Raw genomic sequence first — 20,414 nt, 5'->3', positions numbered from 1 at the left:
TGTATGTTATCCCACATGCTTAAGTGCAGTTGACAGGTAAATCCCATGGCTGAGTATTTCTGCTGCTCTCACGCTTCCTTGTGAAAGTCTTTCTGTGTATGAGCGACCATCACATCCCCGGAGACCAGGAGACTGCAGCTCTTGCAGAATATAGAATCCAACTTAAACAACCGAGGATGCAATCTTGGCAAACAAAGGTTGGGCAAAGACAAAATAGAGAGCGTCCCCTCAATGTATCCACAGCCAGGCCCTTAGAAAAGCATCATACTCTGTATTTACCCCGCAGTTAACACTTATCAAATGTTGGAGGGAACTTATGTTTTGAATGCATCTTAACGAGGAGTTTTTCTTCCAATAAAATGTGACGGGCACATTTAATGATGAACAGATCTGCCAATAGCCCAGTTATTCTAAGCAACGCAGGACTTAAGCAGAATTTCATCCAAAGGTTTCTTGAACTACCTTTCAGTCGTCTGCTGCCAGAATGGATTGTAACAGACCTCGCCTGCCTCGGATGACGGAGCTGAATATCACGGTGGCAGATATTATAAGGAAGCCAAGAGAGGGAAGCTCATGCACAGAGCAAACAGAAGCGTTATCAAGCAGAGGCTTAAAATTTCATCAAGGTCTGAAAAGAAGCCTGTTTAAATCATCAGTTCTGGTATATTTTCATGCAAAAAATGAACTAGTTCTATCAGTTACACTGTTATCCCAATGAATTAATGTGCAGGAGCAACAATAACACCAGCATTGGGATTATTAGTTGATTGACAGAAGAATTCTGCCAAATTTCCCTCTGGTTCCAGTTTCCAGGGGAAAATAAACAGGTCAGACAAAAGAAGCAATCTGATGAAAAGTTGTTTCTTGCATTTTATTTAACTAACAACTGATTCATTAAACAAGGAAATAATTTGTATATTAATTAACCAATGAATTAATTTATCATGAGTGAACCTGTTTTAGCATGATAAAGGCATTTCAATTATAAACAACATGTCCACACTGAGTAAGGGGGTGACAAGAAAAGACTTGTGAATAGATGATAGGTGTGAATTCAACTCAAATAACTTTTGAGGCTATAGTTAGAGGTGATTTAATTGACTGCATTAAAGTGGTATGGTTAATTAGGGAAATAAATTAGTAAACTCTTTCAGTCAAATACAAAATTACTCCTAAGAAAGCTTTAGAAAATACACCCCTCAAAAACTGTCACTTCAAAATCTCAGTGACACATTTTAAGATTAATTTCACCAAGATTGCCCCGTTATGCTGTTATTATAGATTATATTACAATAATGTGTTTCTGCTTTTCCCAGAAGTCAGTTTGTACCCGTGTGCAAAAGGTCCTTCACACTGCGATTACAGAAAAAACATGATGAAATCTTTGGTCATCAACCAAAGCAGTAGCTCTTAGGTTTGATTGGAACGTGTCGAGCAAATTCAATTAAGAGATTTGAAAACCAACGACGGACTGCGTTCACTTTGAGAGCGTAGGAACAAAATCCCTACAACACTACCAATCGGAACACAACATGGAGCATCCATCTGACAAGGTGCACCATGCAATGAATTTGAGAGATTATAGACACTTTGATGTCTGTCAGCGTTCAAGCTGTAATACTTACGATAACAGAGCTCAACAGATCTAAGAGAAAGAAGGCAGACTGTGATACAGGTCGCGTCACCCTCAGATGCACCGACAATTATTTGCAATTATCTATTAAATTAGACTTTTTGACCATTACTTCCATTTTGGAGCCACATATCAATATAAATGTGTGTGTGTGTGTGTGTGTGTGTGTGTGTGTGTGTGTGTGTGTGTGTGTGTGTGTGTGTGCGTCAGTGTGTGTTGCTGTCTCCTCCATCAAGCTCATTACCTGCCAGAAGTGGGCTAAAGGGGAACTGTGTGGGTGAGCCTCGAGTATGTCCCCCTAATAAGTGCTAAAGCAGCGTGGTGGGCACTGGGGGAGAATACTCGGTGATAATTGAGAGCATAATGGTCACTTACACCCTTTGTGTTAAATATAGGCGGGCACATCCTGGGAGTCCACAGTGCAACACACTCCACCAGGGCTGTGTTTGAACTGGGTAAATTCCACTGAGGATGGGAAAGATGGAAAAATCTTGTAGGATTACAATCTTACATTCAATGGTATGGACGGGGCGTCGAGCACAAAAACAAGGGCTGGATTACTCACCAGGAAAAGTATGGTAACTGTGCCTGCCAGAGTTTTTACCATCTTTCCCATACTCAGTGTCCCTGCACCCAGAACTTCAAGTGGCCCCTAAAGCCTCTGGTTTACTACAGCTGCTTTCAGACAAGCTGTTGTTTTGAACATGTCTGACCTGCACAATCTCCTACGTTCTCTATATGTAAAAGGAAAACTCCGAAAATGTGCAATCCCAATTTTTTTAAGCTCCTACCTCAAAATAGCTGTAGTGTGTCATAGTAGTCATATATATTTAGGAATGTGCACCACGGGAGCAAATTATAAGAGCCTGGAGGCAGGTGCTGTATCATTAATGTTGAGAGTTGCCTTGTGTCCACATCTGCTGCTGTAGAACTTACATTTATAATGCACATGTTTCTGTATCATACACATTATTAACAAAGATTGTCTTCAATCACATTATTAAAACTGAAGTAACTGTCATATCACACTCTATGAGAATTGGTTGGTTTCTGGGGATCTTGACAAAATATAATGACGCTGCCACAGTGTGTCCTCTGTGTTTACTATAATGGAAGGTCAGGCAGGGAGCACACAAAGCAGAGAAGGGAAGAAATAGGGGAAATAAATAATCCTGGTGTCAATTAATATTTAAACATTTAACATTACACAAGGCATCTAAACATGTATCGGTGGAAATGCTGACAGCTGCTGTGAGAGAAAACACTTGTGAATACCAAATGATGATAAGATGTCATATAAACCTCATACAAAGGCCACGGAAACTCATCTCGATTGAATAATCAATGTAACAATATAACAGGCTTATTAATAAGTGACATCTCGCACACCAGGAGCTGAGCGAAGCAGGGAGGGAGGAGCTCTTGAATGAACAATCTTAAGAGAAGGGAGCAAATTGGGTGTACACAGGTTTGTCATTGAGGTTTTTTGCTGTTATAAAACTGATCATTTGCGAATCCCCTCCCTCTCTAAACAACAATAGCGATATTAGGAATGCTACGGTGGCCCTGAGATCTAACTTCACTGCAACTGGAGAAAAAACATGAAGAGACAATTTGACAACAAGTGCACATTCAAATCCACACCAGAACCAAATACAGAAATTATCTGCAAATACGGACAAGAAAATAAATAAAATCCTAAAATTACTTATTAGCCCAGATGATTATCTACATGCATCTATCCATCCATCCATCTCACAAGTGCCACAAATCAACAACCACTTTTAAATCAAAGCTGTTTACTGTGTCCGTCTCCTGGAAAAAGCACAATGTCTTTGTTGTGTCAGTGAGAACCAGAGGTCAAAGCAAAGTTATTTATCTCTGCTGAGTTGGAAATTAACTCCTGCCTGCGAGCAGTTTGACCCAGTGAGAACCCTGCTGCGCCGCTGACCTCTCAGGCAACGCGTGTGGCAAAAATAGCATTAATAGAGGGTGTGTGACTCCAGCAGATCAGCATCACATTGTTGATATGACATACATTCCCAGGGAAAAAGGAAATGAGAGAATCTTTCAGCCATTTAGCTGGCAGGACAAAAGATTGTAAGAAGAGAGAAAGAAAAAAAAAGGTGGATTTTTCAAATGACAAACAAGGACAAGAACTCAAAAGATTGCTTATATTGAAAAGCCATGGGGCTAAAATCAGTAAATCTGATTCATTTTACAAGCAATAATGATTCCTGTCTGCTTACCATTCCACACAGGGAATTTTGTTACAGTGATTCGCATATACAGAATTAAATTGGGCAGCCTGTCCGAATAGATTTCTCCCAACCAGTTTCTCTTCCAAAACTCAGTGGAAATCCAGCTAAAACCACAGACTGATGTGCAGTCATTAGTGGGCCAGTGTTCTTCGATGGTTTTCCGACCCTCAACACAAACACTAATAAAATCTGAAAGTGAGGGAATCTGTTGCACATGTAAATCTGTACAAAGTGCAAAGACTGTAGATTCAAAATAAGCAATAAAGCTTCAGCCATGATGAATTGAATACAACATTTAGAATATTTAAACCTTTCTCTACAGTTCGTTATAAGATAAGTACTCATCTCAAATTTACATAATTGAAATGAGTGTAAATCAGCATACTTTGGGGATATGATACAACATTAATCGTAGATATGTAAAATATTATAAAATCTTAACAGCATTTCCTGCTTTAAAGAAACAAATACAAAATAAAACCTGTAAATATTTTCCTAATGAGTATTAAAACGTGCATGAAACAAAATCTTTGCACATTCTGCTCGACAGTCTTAAGAGGAGTTGGACTTAACTACAGGATTTATTCCCCCATTTTTACTGCTCTCTTTCTACAGCTATTGGTGTCGCTGTGACCTTTTATTCTTGAAAGCTGGTTCAGGACCACAACCACTGCAAATGGTACCTGCTTAGAAAAGCACCAGATATAACCAGAAAGCCAATTTCAGGCAATTTGCTACTAATACGCACATGGTTACAAAGACCCAGTGTGATGTGGTACAAAATAAGCCCTTTAATGTGTTCTTCAGTTAAAATAACCTGAAAAACATTTTGCCGCTTTAGCTATTGGTGTCTTGGCATTCGCTTTCCGAGCAATTTTCTGGGCTCGGAATAAAAACCGTCACTGTTTGTTAGAAAATCTGCAATGTGCAATAACGTTGTTCCATATTGTAAAGACGTTATGACATGCGATAAATAAAAAATGGAGCCTGCATAGATGATTGTTCTCTTCCTCAGCCACAGAGTAGCTGACCTCAAAGTCACCTTCAAATAAAGACCACTTATCCTGAAGATAGCTGACAGCTTGCTGGCGCTTCATCTGATTGGCCGAACGGTCTGAATGCACACAGACCATTCTGTCTCCACAACACACACAACACCTTTTGATTCTTACTATAAAAAATAAAAAAAGAATCCAATTTAAGAGGATTCAAAAATAAAATGTTTCCAGAGCATCAACAATAATCTTTACAGCCGCAAAGTCATAACAGTGTAAAAACTCGAAAATATCACAATGGAAATAAACATATAAATAATATAAATAAACCCTATTTGAAGGTGAACGAAGAACACCTCACCTCCTCTGACCTCCTCAGGTGGCTACTGTTTAAACCTTTAGCTTTACGTTTACAAAAAAACGACAAATTCAAAACCAATAACCATGATTTAAGATAAAAAATAGTATTTTCTCATATCGCCGTGTCAACGATATACAGCAATATATCGGTCAGCACATCGTCTTTCGCGCTATTCAACGGGACTCACCTGGAAAAGCACAAGCTATGCGGTACAGAGAAATCAACACTACAGGGCGAATGGGGCTCACAACTCATACCCATGTCTACAACCCAAAGACAACAAGAAGCAAAAATTGAGTGTGACATGCAAGAGTGTGCATCTTTTAGTAACCAGCAGAGGGAAAAGGGCAGCTCTACAGATACAACACAGCTTCTCATCTCAACTTCAGGTCTGAGCAAATAATTCACAACACTGGATGGTTGCATGAGGTATAGTGAAGTACATTCACAGTTAATAACCATCCTTTTACATTTTTTAACCACCTATGCTTCTTAACTACAACGTGCAGGATCTCAGGGCTCGTGTGGTCACGGAAAATATTTACTCTCTTTTCTTTTTCCGGAGATTATCTACTGGAGCAGAAAACCACATCAAAACAACTGATTCATACATGTCGGTCACACAATCAGTATATATCCCTGTGTCCTGTATAACATAGTAAAAACTCAGCTTACAACACATTGGATTTATATTTCATGCCCTCCAGTGCTCTGATATACAAGCATCCACAGGTTCAGGTCATTTTACTGCCTTGAAAAACAATGATATCAAAGACATCAATCATATATAAAACTATAAGTAGAGAAAATTAAGATTTATCAATATCATATTACTATAAGAATGTATTTGTGTGTTTTAAACCTTAGGGCTGTCAAATATCCAGATAATTGGGGACAGGAAACACGTTTGACACAGATTTTTCATCACGTGATATTTGCATTGTTTTTTGTTTTGCTTCACGTGTTAGTAACATCATCAATCCCCCCCACTCGCTCCCTATGCATTTTACAGACATCTTCCTGCTGTATTCTCACATGAGCTCAAGCTGACGTTTTCTGGATGTTTAATTTCCGGGAAATGTTCGGAGAAACTAACATTCTTACATTCTCTAGTCTAAAATTCCGGTCTGAAAAGTAGCCTATGTCAACTGTTAGACGAGTAGAAGTACAACAACTCTACGGATTTTATCCTAACACTCAATGTAATGATTTGTAGGTATTGTACCGTAAGTACATATATGGCATGTACTGCATAAGCAGCCACACTTTGTGTAAACAATCTACCCTCACCAGAATAAATGTAACAGTTTCTGAAGCTGTGAAACAACCAAGAAATTGCCCGACACCCTTCATTTCCTGATTTGGTTGCTGGTGCCTTTGTGCATACACTGTATGTTGGTGTCTATGGTTGGGGATGTCTCTCTCTCTCTCTCTCCCTCTCCCTCTCTCTTTCAGACTCTGAATCAGCAGGTCCCTTCGGTAAACAAGGCAGAGTGATTGTTGGATTTGCATATTCCTGAATAAATTATATTGCATTTCTGCGATAAGCAGTAGACTACTGTTTGGTAGCTTTTCCTCCATCCTTCTCTGCCTCCGCTCTTTCTTTTTCTACAACATTCACACACGCTGCCACGAATTAACCCTGATCATGAGGGACCACGGCGAGAGAGAAAGTGCTGCTCAAAATTCATATTTTCAGCGGTAGAAAAAAAAAAAAACATGCCATTGGCCCCTGGTGGGGCCCTGACTGCCAACTACGTGGATGGTTAATCAGGCCTGATAATGATGCATGCGTATGTCCGCGACCAAGGACAAGGATGGCGGCCACGCTCAGCAAAAGAGGGGGGGTGGGGTAGAGAGCCTGGGAGGAGAGGAGGTGGAGATTAAAGAGACTGAAGCTACAGAGAAGCGAGAAGATGGAGGTGGAGAGGAGAAATGGGTAGATAAGTGGGGGAGGAGAGGTAAGGAAAGGAGAGGAGAAGAAAGGAAATGAGAGGAGAGTACTAACAAAATGAGTCTGTGTAGGAATGCAAACACTGTTTGATCCCATGGATGAGGTTATTCAACGTGGGTGCAAATTACTATTTTGTGTATGTGTGTACATGTGTGCAGCCAGGCAGGCATATGGACAAGTGTGCATATTCACATCAGTGTCTCAAATGGAGCTGGGGGATGTGGTTCTTAATATGAACACATCTACAGCTACAGACTTTAGCCCCGTTTTAATTACAACCCTGGCGTGCTAAAGAAGCGACCAGGAGAAGAAAAAAACTCCTCCATTAAGGCCGCATGTAGGCCTCAGCCTTTTCCCCGTCAGATCAGCTGATGACTGCTTTTTTTCCCTCTCCCCCCCCCCTATTCCCCTCACTTCCTTCGGAGAATTGGGCTGGTGGTATTTTGGCTGTGAAAAGGAAACCATCGGACGGCAGGGGCATGAATATTCCAAATGACTAATGTTGCACATGCTTATTTTTGACATATCTGGCTTCCGCAGGGAAATAAAACACTTCTAATGCAGGGGGACCATCTGTTATCTGTTGCTGGTGTTTCAGAGCAGGCGGGCTCGGTGCACACACACACGCTCGCTTGAACACAGCGAAAATACACACAGGCACACAGAGAGACGCACACATGCACACACGCGCAGGCAGACAGGTCGGCGCGTTCACGCACAGCGGGAGGCGAACGTACACAGCGAGACACATGCGCACACACATGTACCAACAGCAGAATCGCTGGGAGCATGCACAACAGACAGGCTCTAAACTCCTATACAAATTGAACACTCCCTCTTTTTTTTTCTTTTTTATTATTTAGTGTGTTTGTCAAATGTGCTGTAAATCTCAAGCTGTAGGGTGACAGGGAATGCACACACTTTTTTTTTTATGCTAGCCATAAATACCTGGGCCTGTCTCTCTGCAGCAGCTGGAGCACGATAATATGCTGGTGGTGTGAAAGGGGAATAAACTAGCTGCATCACCTTGAAAAACCAAACGTGAGACAAACAAACAGCCTCCTGCATCAGCCACACATCTACACTAAAGTGCATTCTCACTTCGGTTTGTGTGGCGCTACGGCCAAAGGAAGAGGTGCAGTATGGTAAACAAAGCTCTCGTATGTGCCTGGATAATCTGTTTGTTATTTTCCTCACAACAGCCGAGCTTCTAGGTGCGCAGGGATACCTGGATTCAATAGAATGTTTTTCGGAAAGCTAAATTTGCCGAAGAATTCCCTTTCAACTCCCGTAGCTGAACGTTTCCGAGGTACAAATTACATTTTTAGAAAACAATCCCGGGTATATCAAATATCCCTGTAAGGTCCGGATTTCTCTATTTTACTTGTAAACAGAGCTATTTTTAGACCCGTGCTCCTGCAGCAAAACACAATGTGTGTATCCTCGAGGTCTAATAAATGTGAGGAATGCGCTTCCTTCCTTAAAAAATCATTCCCAAAGCCAATTTTTGGAAGAATTTTAAATAATTTATTCGTACATTTTATTGTCCAGCGATTTACACAGAATCCCGCCGTATTAATGACGGAGAAGTAATTTGATTTAATTAGTTATAATCCTACAATCATCCTCAGGTGAGACATTATAAGCTCCTGTTTTGAGAGTATAAATTATTACCGAGTATTAGGGCCACATGAAAATCGGAGATTACGAGAATAAAGTCACACTATTGCAAAAATAAAGACATAAATTTAGGCGAGGTGTCATTTCAGAAGATTAGCCTGTTGTCTGTGTTAAAATAAGTTTTAGTATAACTTGTTTCTCATTTAATTATGACCTTATTCTCATAATATTACAAATTTATGCTTGTAATAGTGCAACTTTCTTCATTCCGATTTTAATATTGCTATATTTCTCAAAATATTAAGAATTTCTTCTTTTTGACTTTATTCTCGTATAATAGAACTTTATTCTCGTAATAGTTCTTGTAATATTACGACTATTTCCTTTATGGCTTTATTCTCGTAATATTTCTTGTAGTATTTCAACTTTCTTCTTTACAACTTTCTTCTTGTAATATGACTTATTTTTCCATTATAACGTCATATCTCGTAATATTACTCCTTTATTCTAGCAATATTATGACATTCTCAAAATCTCAGAACAGTTTCACACACGTTTTACGAATAATGTAACTTGACCGTACATCCATAGTAGAAACAAGCAGAATAGAGGAGGGGGTTTAGGTAGACTCATAAGATCAGTGTAGGTAGCAGGGTTTGATAACTTACCACTGTCAGCAGCCTTTACGTGAGGATCCTCACCCGCAATACTGTCTGGTGCACTGTGCGTGTTTTTGATCTACAAGCACATAATGAAAACAGAGAGGGAGAGAAAAACAAGGTCAAAGATCTATACAATCATAAGACCTTGGGTAGTGCCTGCATTAATGTACACGGCGACAACAGAAGTGTGTGTGTGCGTGTGTGTGTGTGTGTGTCAGACCACGAAAGTGATTTTAAAAAGATCATTTCAGCTCAATCCATGACTCTAATATGCACCTCCCAGAAGACGCTGTGCGCTTGATGTTGCAAAATACAAGGCTCCTTTTTTCTGTGCTCGAGGAGGCTCCCAGGAGCCTTTGAAAGACAGTTTAATGATGAAAGACAACATGCCTGGATGCTAGTGTTCTGTTTTAGGTCACAAGGGAAAAACCGGCAGTGCCAAAACAATTTCAGGTCTTTAATTTTTCTTTTTAAAAAATGCACCACGTTCATTTAGCAAGATCCAAATCACACCTTGTGGAAGTAATACAAAAAAATAAAAAAGTCACTAAATCCCTCCAAGAGTAAATATTGCTGATTGCTATGCTGCAGTGAAAAAATATTGATATATGAAATATCATAATATTGACATTTATCTGTAGCTGGGAATCTACCTGAGGTTAGAAAAATGTGGGTTATTACACTTGTGCTATACCCTGTTGTTGATGCTTATAGGCATTCTTCTTTTTTTTAAAGAGAACAGTGAAAACATTGCGCAGGAACATCCTTTCTTCCCGTGTCATTCATGGCGCTGAGGAGGAATAAATGTGACAAGATTGCCACATATGGGGCAGAGGAAATATGGGTCTGATTTGACGACTTGTCACATGCTGTCCTTTTCTTCCAACAATGGAAACCAGACTGTAAACTCCACTGTGCAAGTAAGAGGTGTTGCCGAATGCGTTGTGACTCACCACCTCAGAGGAAAACAAAAACCGGCTTAAGATCAGTGTGACAACGCATGCAGTGTTCGCAACTCGGAGTATTTGGAGGGACTGGACTGAATATACAACTGTGAAGAATGTCGTTTAGAAATGAAAAACACTTAAAGCTCCAGTGTGTAACTTTTTCTTTCCTTTTTCAAGATGAAATTAGCTCCAAATATGTGAAGAGGTCTTGCCCTTCTAACCAATCAGAGAAGGCCCAAGTCTGGAGTAAGAGCTCACAGGTGTAAATCAATATATGAAAAACTCTTCTGGTCGACTACTCCTCTCACACTAAGTTAATATTAGCTGCAGGAAGACGTCACTATGGCTCACTCACACGTTAGCTAGCTCCCGACTCCTGCATCAGCTGAGACAGAAGAGCAGGACGAGGATGAAGGTGAAGATAGATATACTGTTCTGTTAACTTTACCCTGGTATTTCATTGCACGATCAAATAAGGTGGAAAAATAAAGCTCACAAGCTCTCAACTGGTAGAAAGCTAACTTGTTTGGATGCTAATGCGACAGAGTTTATTCAAAAAGCATATTTGTGCCATTGACACCTATCACATAATTGTCTGTAAAAGATTGCTTCTATGGGAGAGGGGTGAAAACTCCGGCAGGCAAACATTTATATGGATCCTCAAAATCTCACTTCTAACACTGTGACTAGTCTCATAGAATATGTGAAATATACAGTTGTTTTCTTGTTTAACTCTGGTCTTCGTTGCCCATACAAATTTAGGAAAAACCGTACAACAGCGGAGGTACAAATAACTGAAGCATCCTTGTGATAACAGTCGATGCTCACCTAGCCACATTAGCCTCAAGAAGATAAGTCTCCTGCATTGATGCACTGCGAGAGGGAGAAATAATGGAGGAATCACTTGAAGCTCAGTCCTCACAGTCTACCTATCCTCATCATTCTCCAGTTCTTGTTTGTGTCGGAGAACGAGACACCGGCAGAGTAAAGCCTTCAAGCAGCCTTGTACGCTGCTCCCAGGAATCAGCCGGCCAAAAAAAGAAACAGAGGCTCGCTCTTGAAAAACTGTCTGCCTTTGAAGGATCTTTATTCTCCGTCCCCCAGCTGCCGGGGATGTGTGTAACTACTTAGACATACAATGGGTGCATCAGGTATTTGTCCACCGAGAGCCGGGCCCAGCAAATGAAAAGCGGGACACACCAGCCCAGGAAGCGCCTAATTAATTGACAAGCACATATTTCTGAATTTATAATCATCAAACAGACTTCATGTTGTTCCTCCAACACCATTCGCGCCAGCTCATCTTCCCAGGCGACTAACTTAAGAGACTTATCTTATAAATACAGCCCTAATCAAAATAAATGACTAAAAGCTCCAAGGGAGTTGAAGGCTATACACATTTACATCAGAGGAACTGATGCAATTTAAATAGCCGCCTGTGCACCGACTTCAGGTTCAAACCACAGAGAATCCTAACTTATGTAATACTTTCAGTGTGGGGGGGGGGGTTCGGCTGCTTTGGTTGGCAGACCTATATTCATGACAGCCAAGTAGGAGAGACACGGCCTCCTTCTATGTGTGCTGTGTTGAATTCCCTCAGCTGAGTGCTCGGTTGGTGAGCATGTCATATTTTACAGAATATTATTTTAATATTTAATGTGTCACATGCTTTAAGTCTGTTTGAATGCATGTGTGTCCTCGGCATTTGTGCACATCTTCCTACATATGTTAACTGCTCCATATTCTCCCCCTTATTCTTTGTGAAAGTGGGTTTTCTGTGTGTTTCTCTCTGACATAAACTTGTTACAATTAATATCCCAGATTTAATATTTCAATGGTTTTAAACAAGACTTCTGACTGCTGCCATACAATTATATTGGAATATAGTTTTGGGCTGCTTTAATATACAAGTGCAGTGCGCATTCTAAACTTGCCTGTTTGGAATGGGCTGTTAACTTAACCTCAATCAATCAAATTGTACTTCTATAGCCCATAGTCACACATTTAACTTAACAATACACACGTTTCAAGTGTGAAACCGAAAAGGTAAACAGTTCTCGAGATATGTGAGCCCAATATAAACAGACAGACCAATAACAAATAAAGAGATGTGAAAATGTCAGCCAGTGGCTAACAGGTGCTGTTTCAGATTGATTGGTGATTGTCAGACGTTTCAATTAATTCCAAGTTTTGATGACAGCCACAAAGCTCTATACAACAGATGGCTCAGACTGTGGAGCCCCACATCTCCTTGTGTATTGAAGTCTAACAGGTCTCCGTCAATTCAGAGAGGCTCGTTCAGCAACTGAACACACAGCTGCACTAAAGTCACATTTAGGGTTCACGTGGAGACTTCAGTGTTCACGGCAGGACCGCTGCCTCTGCACAGGCTCAGAGTTTAATGGTAGAGGTGGCAGGAGCACAATGTTTGCCGAGACTCCAGAATCTCGTCTGCCTCGTGACACTGTTGCTAATACAAACTGAACTTGACTGTGACATTTGTGGAAACCTTTGCAGAGTTTAAAACTTTGGGATGGGAGTGGAGGGTCGATGCGGTCCCTGAGAAGACTTTAAAAAGAGCTCAGCATTCAGCACACGGAGACCTCGTAGATAAATGGTAAAACGGGTTGTTCTAAAAGCAACGACTTATGACTATTCCAAGAAGGACTCATGAGCATTTTTTGCATTTGCCAACTCAACCAGGGAACTTAAGTTACTTAGTTAAATTCTTAAAGTGAAAAAAAAAAACACAGATCACAGAAATGCCATCAAAAGGAACAGATTTTTGATGTTTGGAGCATAAGAACTCAGGACAGGTGATTTCTAGAACAAGAAGACTTCCTTAATGAACTAATCATATGCAGTAGGTTAGTTAGAGGTGTATTCCTTTACAAAAAACAAACTGTCGGAGTAATAGTCTGCATTTTCCCCTGTTTAAATATAGCCGTATTTGAGAAGGTGATGCTGGAAGCGTTCGGGATGAAGGCAGCACAAGGACGGCGTGCGGGGGTGCAGGTGTGCACACGAGCTACGGCGCGTGTGTGCTCTGCGAGAGGTAAAATAATGACAGACAAGAACGGATGGCTGGTGACGCGGGGACGAGGAAAGGCGCCACATATTTTCGGGGCCTCAGGCTGGGCAGCTGTGAGAAACTTCTTCTCTCATCCCGCCACCCCTCTCCACACACCCCCCCACCCCCACCCCGCTCTGCGGCACTGTTCAAACAGAGGACAGAAACGCCCTGAGTGATTTTCCTCTTTCCGATCTCGTACATGGCTGCCGGCGCTTTCCTCTTCTGTATCTCCAGCTCGCAGCGAGAAGAAGAGTGTCGGCGTGAGTCATGGTGGTTCTTTTAACGAGCGAATCTTTTGATTAATTTTAATGGCACTTCCTTCCAAAAGCTTCCACTCTGAGATGCTCATGTCTATTATTATATGTTATGACGGTTAACTTTCATGCATGAGCTGAGATTCTGATTGATGGTGTAAAAAAGTTAATGCAGCTGCCCACGTGGCACCTTTGACTGAATGAGAAAACCATGTTTAAACATATATACCGATGAATGCTGTGTTTCTACAATTAGGTGTTTTTCAGGCATCACTTGAGTGTTAAACCTACAGTCAGTAAAGCCATGAACATATGGCATATTTATATGTGACTTAGCTTGATGAAAACCCACAGCTTTATGGAAATGAAGGACACACATGCACAAACACAAAGCATCCTTCACTCATCACTGGCACCCCCTACTGCAACCTGGGACGCCGGTTCAGACAAGAGTGAGAGCCAATTAAAGTTGTTTAATCTTGCAACTCTCCGTATTGGATGGAGGGGGGAAGAAATGGCAGCTTGCGTGTTGCCGTCACACTTTCAGGTCGTGCCAGTTGGCTCCCCCAACGTGTGACAGCCGAGCGATCCAGACAGAGCAGGAACAAGAAAGTGAAAGAGCAGAAGGGGAGAACATGGCAGCCGAGGACTACCACTTCCACATCAAACGAATGTTGTCACAACAGAGCAACAGAGCCGCCCCTGTTAACTGTGACATCATGCAGCTGCTCGTCACACTGAGCAAAGCAAGGCGGAAACCTACTGTAAGTCAAGCAAGCACGTTTGTTTATTGAATAAGGGAGCAGAGAGAAGGGAGGGAGCGGCGGCGGAAAAGCGAGCGTACAGTAGTGGTGTCAAATCTTTGTAAGTAGCACGGAAATGCAGCTTTTTTCTCATCTCTCCATGAAATTGAATGTTGGGGAGGGAAATGAAGTGTGCCCTTCAATAACAGTAAAGGCAATCATTGAGGCTTGCATTTGAGAAATATGATACCGAAAGGTTGGCGCTGGCGTTTGGGTTGCGCTAAAAGAAACAACAAAAGTGATTACCTGGTGTTTTTATTTAATGGTTGATGCAGCACATTTCTGTAAATGTGCAGCTAAATGAAAGGGAAGGCTGAGGTAAGCTTAAAAAGGTAAAATCACTCTAATGAAAATTAGTGGAATGAAAAAAACACGGAGAACACTTCCCTTTTGTGAATTAAATCATTTTTTATCTCATTAATGTCAATATCAAAGTTGGCAACAGAAGCTGCGGTTAAAGTTTTCTGTATGATGTTAAAAGCGTGTAATCGTTTCATTAAGTGCTGTAAATGTTGCAGTCTGTGCTAAAGCAGATTTGCATCCATATGTTGGCGTTTTAACTAAGAGGATCAGATGGATCGGCAGAAGTTCTGTAGTCATACTCAAATTTAAAAAGAAGCAGCTAAATCGGCGGCGGCCAGACACTCGGCTGAAAGGGACTGTTGTCTGTGACAGAAGGAAAACAGGAGGGAAAAAGGAGTGGGAGTGTCAGGACAACAGACCAACAAAAAAAAAAAGGCTGTCTGGCGTACAGTCCTGTCAGTTGTCATCAGGTACCACTCTCATTGCTTGATACAGTGAAACTGAGGCAATGTACCCCATGAAATATTCACCAAAGTTGTCTTTGCTTTAGACTGATTGTAGAGAGGTGGGAGGGGGGGGAAAGTGCTGCGATAGACAGACGGTGAGCCCCCCCCCAAATGCTCCTCATGTCTGGTTTGCTTAGGCTTCTGCACCTGCTGTGGGGTAGGGACAAGGACGGGGGGGGGGGGGCAATGTAGCTCAATGAAATATTCACCAAAGTTGTCTTTACTTAAAAAAAGGATTGGACAGAGGTGGGAGAGCAGAAACGCTGCGATGGAGGGAGGGAGAGTCCCCCAAATGCTCTTGATGTCAGGTTTGCTTAGGCTTCTGTACATGACAGGGGGGCCAGCAGGGGGTCCATTAAATGTTCCCAGAACAGTGCGTCAGTCTCCACAGCAAAAGCCCCAGACCCCAAAAACCCTCCACTAATTCTGCTGTCCTCTCTAAAATACCTCAGGCTTGATTCGGCTTTTGTTGACAATTTTAGTATTTGTTTCTTTATTTTACAAAGGGAGAAGGTGGAGATGCGTCATCCATCTTCATCTACGGTCTCTACACCAATTTTGAACACTGAGGCCATGTTTACTATCCTAGGTGTTGATGCAGAATATATTTAAATGCAGCTGAGGTGGACAACGCAAATTCACCATCTCTCCAAACACCGTTCACTTAAACCGAGGCCAGCATTGATCCGGCAACCCTCTGACAAGGCGAGGGAGGACAGGTTAAAGTCATATTAAAATGAGAGAAAAGACGGAATAATTAGCTCCTAATTAGGCTAATGAGAGATGTGGTGATTCATTAGCAGTCATTGTATTTGTGATGGCCTGTTATGTAAGGGACGCAACCACGGTGCAGAGTGTGGAATGCAAAAGCTGCCATTAGCCGCCGTAGCTACCGTGCGAGGCTTTGACACGACAAAATTAGACGGATAGCTTTTGCATCTGTGAGTGTGATACATCGTAAAATACACTGCTTTCCTGATCAGCTTTGAAGAAAAAAACGTTAAAGAAGGGCGTCACGCTGAATGAACTGCACATTCGGCCGGAGCGTAACAGATATGAAAGAGATGCTTGATCACGCCGTGAAGAGCAAGACACCAAGAGGTGTGGAAACTCGAAAGCTTACACGAGTGGCTATTGACTCCTTGAGACTAAGTGTCATGCTGATGTTTAGGTGTCATACAGGCACTCACGGCTTCCTGGACACTTTTCACAGTCTGGTTTGTGATTGTGCATATAACGATGAATACATTGACAAACTATTCAAAACGAGAACAAAAAACGCATCAAATCCAGTCAAACTTTGCTTTTCACACGGAAATAATTAAATATCAACACAGCCGAATTAAAGCAAAGTGTTATTTAACGACATGCTGCGTTCAGACCTTTACACTGTATCAAAACTTTGAGTGCACTCAACAACAACAAGCCTGTGGTCAAACACAAGTTTTTGTGTGTGTTACAAATGGTCAAACGAGCATTTCAGCTCCATAGCGAACGCCATGAATAAACAACATGATTCCTTGTATAGGGCTAAAGCTCTGTGTCTCTACAGCCCTTTGTGTTCAGTCACAGACATCAAATACTTGTCATCTAAAAAGAGGTAGACGTTTCTCAGAAAATGAACATCTGTGTTCTCTCAAGGGTTATTTTGGAGACTTCAAAAAGAGGCAAGAAAATCTTTCATATGTTATTTCACTTATTTTCTTATCTTTGTTTGTTTTGCTTTTAGTTGTGTTTTCGAAACTGTGTGGTTTTAAATTCTTATATTGTGCGTACCTCAGGAATACTAACCACTGCTTTGTGGACACTAATGGGGATCTAAATCCTGAAGAAATATACACACTGTATACATTAAAACCTGCTCTACCATAATCCACATCGCAGGCATTTTAGATATATGTCACAGGTCCCCACACAGATTCCTGTTTCATCCAGTTTCTGCAAACACACTGACTCTAATTTGGTGTAATCGAAGGTTAGTGCTGACCTGGAAAACGACTGACGGAGGAGTCTATGGCTGAGAATTAAATCAGCACTTCATTAGCATAATGTCAAAAAGCATTTCATTCAAATGTTCACTGAATAATGACTGATGCACTGAAGGATTATTGGCCTGATTCAGGTCCAATCCAGCTCTCCCGATGATGGCAGGGGGGCTACCGATCTGAGACATATCTGATCAGATTATTTGATCAAATGATCCGGTAGTATGAGGGGTTTTACATAATCTTTCGGAGCCTCCCCCTATTCAGTCCCAATATCTGAAAAACAAGCGCAATCTGCGACACTAATGTACTGAAACGGGGGGGAAAAGGTTCAAATATGTTAGTAGTTACGAAATAATGTATTAAAAAAGTATTGTTTGCCTTGAGGTTCTTCCAGTGCTATTACCAAGGTAGCTTTGTTGAAACAGGTCTGGTGATTAAGTCTGGTGCAATAATGGTAGAAATAAAATGAGTCCGTTTCAAATCCATATGAATTTCAATGGTGTTTTCATAAAAAGACGGGGGGACACAAGTTTTCCTTATAATTCACATTCTATGATGGAGCAACACCGAGATAAGCCAGGCGAACGGTGAAATCTAATCTGAACCCCAATGTTTTTTGTCTATGGAAATGGCGGGCGTCTTATCGGCAGAGTGGGTTATTTGAGCAGATTCTCGCTGTGGCTTAGCGAAGGGACTCAATCACTGCTGCCTGCCGATAGGCCTCACTTTCGTCCTTCTCCCTCTCTCATCTTTTTATCTGGAGGAGCGGAAATGAAAGGATGCTATCTCGCGCTCTCTACGTCCCCGGTTCAGGAGATGGAGAGAGACGCGGACATTTTCTTTTAGGCCTTAGCTGTCAGATGAAAAACATTGGGTTTGTAAATCTGTGCTCCGAATGAAATACGCTGACAGTTTAGGGACTCTAAATTAACTCGGGCTCAAGAAAGGTATCGTGCTGTAATTTGTGGTGAGGCTGTCATGGTGGGATGCAACCATGAGATAAATCTAACCACATTCTGATGACTAGAGGAACATCAGTGTATAAAATCAACTGCAGAGTAAACAAGCGTTTGCACATTTCGGTTAAAGGAAAACAAATGTTCCGCATTTTGTTCTTATCTCAGGTTTTTCTTGTCCCTACATTGTTCCTGCAGGATATTACACACAGGAAAATACAGCATTGGTTACGTGTGTCCCAGCATCTTAAAAGGGGGCAAATGGTACAAAGAGCCTACAGCCATGCTAACCACTCTCTAAGTCATAGTAACATAGGGACTGAATGGCCGAATGGAAAGTAAAGCTGAAGTTAGTAGATTTATGTCATAAACCAAAGTATAAGTAAGGACTAAAACGGTGGAGCAACGAAAATGTTCGCATCAGTACAAGTATAAAAGAATCTGCGAGAAATGACACCTGAGCTCATTCCTGGAGAAGCAAGTTCCAACATGCGTAAGATCCACAAATAGTCACTTCTCTGTGTCACCAAGGTTCCAGCACCGAGTGAATATTTAACGTGGAGGCAATGAATTTTACTTTGCCAGTTTCTGGGGTAACTGGGACAAAATCCAGGAGATATAAAGGGAATGAAGTATGTGAATGAAGAATACAGCTGGCTAGAAAAATGGGGGGGGGAAGGCAGAGAAAGAAGCAGGTGGTGGAAATGAAGAATAATGTATCTCACCTTGACACTGTCTCCTTTTGTCAGGATGTCCCAGAGTGTGTGTTGAAACTCAGTGAGATCCATGTGAAAGTCTCCTCCCAACAAAGCCTGAGGAAATAAAGTAAAAGACTTTTTTCAAATCAAAGTAAAAATTAACATTGTTAATGAGCAGCAGAAAATAATTAATTGCATTTTCAAATGGCATATGTAGTAGAGTATTAGGGGCCATATTGAAGAGGAAAAAAAATCTGGGTTTATGAGAAGAAAGATGTAATTTAATGAGAAAAAGATGTCATATTTCGAGAAAATTAACAAATAATGAGCAAGGAGAACGTTGTGCAACAGACTTCCACTCCTTATGGATCCTGAAATCTTAATTACCAACCCCATTTCCCATATCTGACTCTTGAGTCAGCAAAAGGCTGATATTCTGATATTTCCCTTCTATAATGATGCGTAGCCTAAAATTACGACTATATTTTTGCAATATTATAACTTTTTTACATTATATTAAAAATAAATGGTCAAAAAATTACAATTTCATTCTCGCAATATTACAACCTTATTCTCAAAATATTCTGTCTTTACTTTTACGATATGTAAAAAAAGGTCTAAAAACTGTATTCCTTTATTCTCAAAATATTATAACTTTAATAACTAAACATTAGTATTATAAATATGAATTCACACAATATTAGGGCCTTTACTCTTGCCACATTATGCCTTTACTTTCTTATGCCTTTATTCTAAAAAATATTAGCCCTGTGATATAATGACTTTATTCTTGTAATATTACAAAGAGGAAGAGGAAGACGCATTAGGTGGCCGTAATGCACCTTGATGTTGGTTGCCACCCGCCAATAAACCGTACAAAGAAGAAGAAGAAAAGCTTGTGTTTTTTTTTTTCTACATTTAAGTGGCCTTAATGCTCCATTATGAGCAATGTGCAAATGGAGAATAAATCAAACATGAGCCCAATAACCGCCCAGAGGCTTTGTATCTTCACAGGCACTCAACATACAATGTGTTTTCTTCTCTGGTAAATTCTTTATACAACCTAATACATGACCCGCACCACAAGTGTGCAAGTCTGCTCAAAAGCACATGATATCACAGGATGCACACAGGCTCACAATCTCACATCTAGTGCTGAGTGCCTGCTGGCCCCACAGGTATGGACTTAGAAAAAGTGCATTACATAACCGATAATGAACTGCGCATCATCCATCTCCCATTCAGCTCACCTCGCAATAATCCCCGCTGCCATATCTGCTTATCTATTCAAGTCACTCTCTCATTAAATCAGCTTTTACAGCCAAACGGAAGAAGTTTACTGCTTATAGAAGTCAAATACCATTCATCACGGAGAAGGCTGTACTTGTACAGATATACTG

The 20,414-nt window shown here is 41.0% G+C and overlaps 1 protein-coding gene across 1 annotated transcript in view; it reads right to left on the bottom strand.

Annotated features, from left to right (window-relative positions):
* The window catches only part of LOC118102563 (glucosidase 2 subunit beta), a 111,818-nt gene that overhangs the window by 54,974 nt on the left and 36,430 nt on the right, over positions 1-20,414 (bottom strand). The window contains exons 9-10 of the mRNA XM_035148839.2: positions 19,042-19,128; positions 9,493-9,562 (exon numbers count right to left, since the gene is read on the bottom strand). Of these exons, the coding sequence (XP_035004730.1) occupies positions 9,493-9,562; positions 19,042-19,128 (157 nt within the window). The remainder of the gene's footprint in view (positions 1-9,492; positions 9,563-19,041; positions 19,129-20,414) is intronic.

The sequence above is a fragment of the Hippoglossus stenolepis genome, chromosome 23 (genome assembly GCF_022539355.2).
Source record: "Hippoglossus stenolepis isolate QCI-W04-F060 chromosome 23, HSTE1.2, whole genome shotgun sequence".
NCBI classification, from domain to species: domain Eukaryota; kingdom Metazoa; phylum Chordata; class Actinopteri; order Pleuronectiformes; family Pleuronectidae; genus Hippoglossus; species Hippoglossus stenolepis.
Note: the sequence above shows the minus strand (reverse complement) of the source record. Positions and strands in the feature narration are given on the sequence as shown.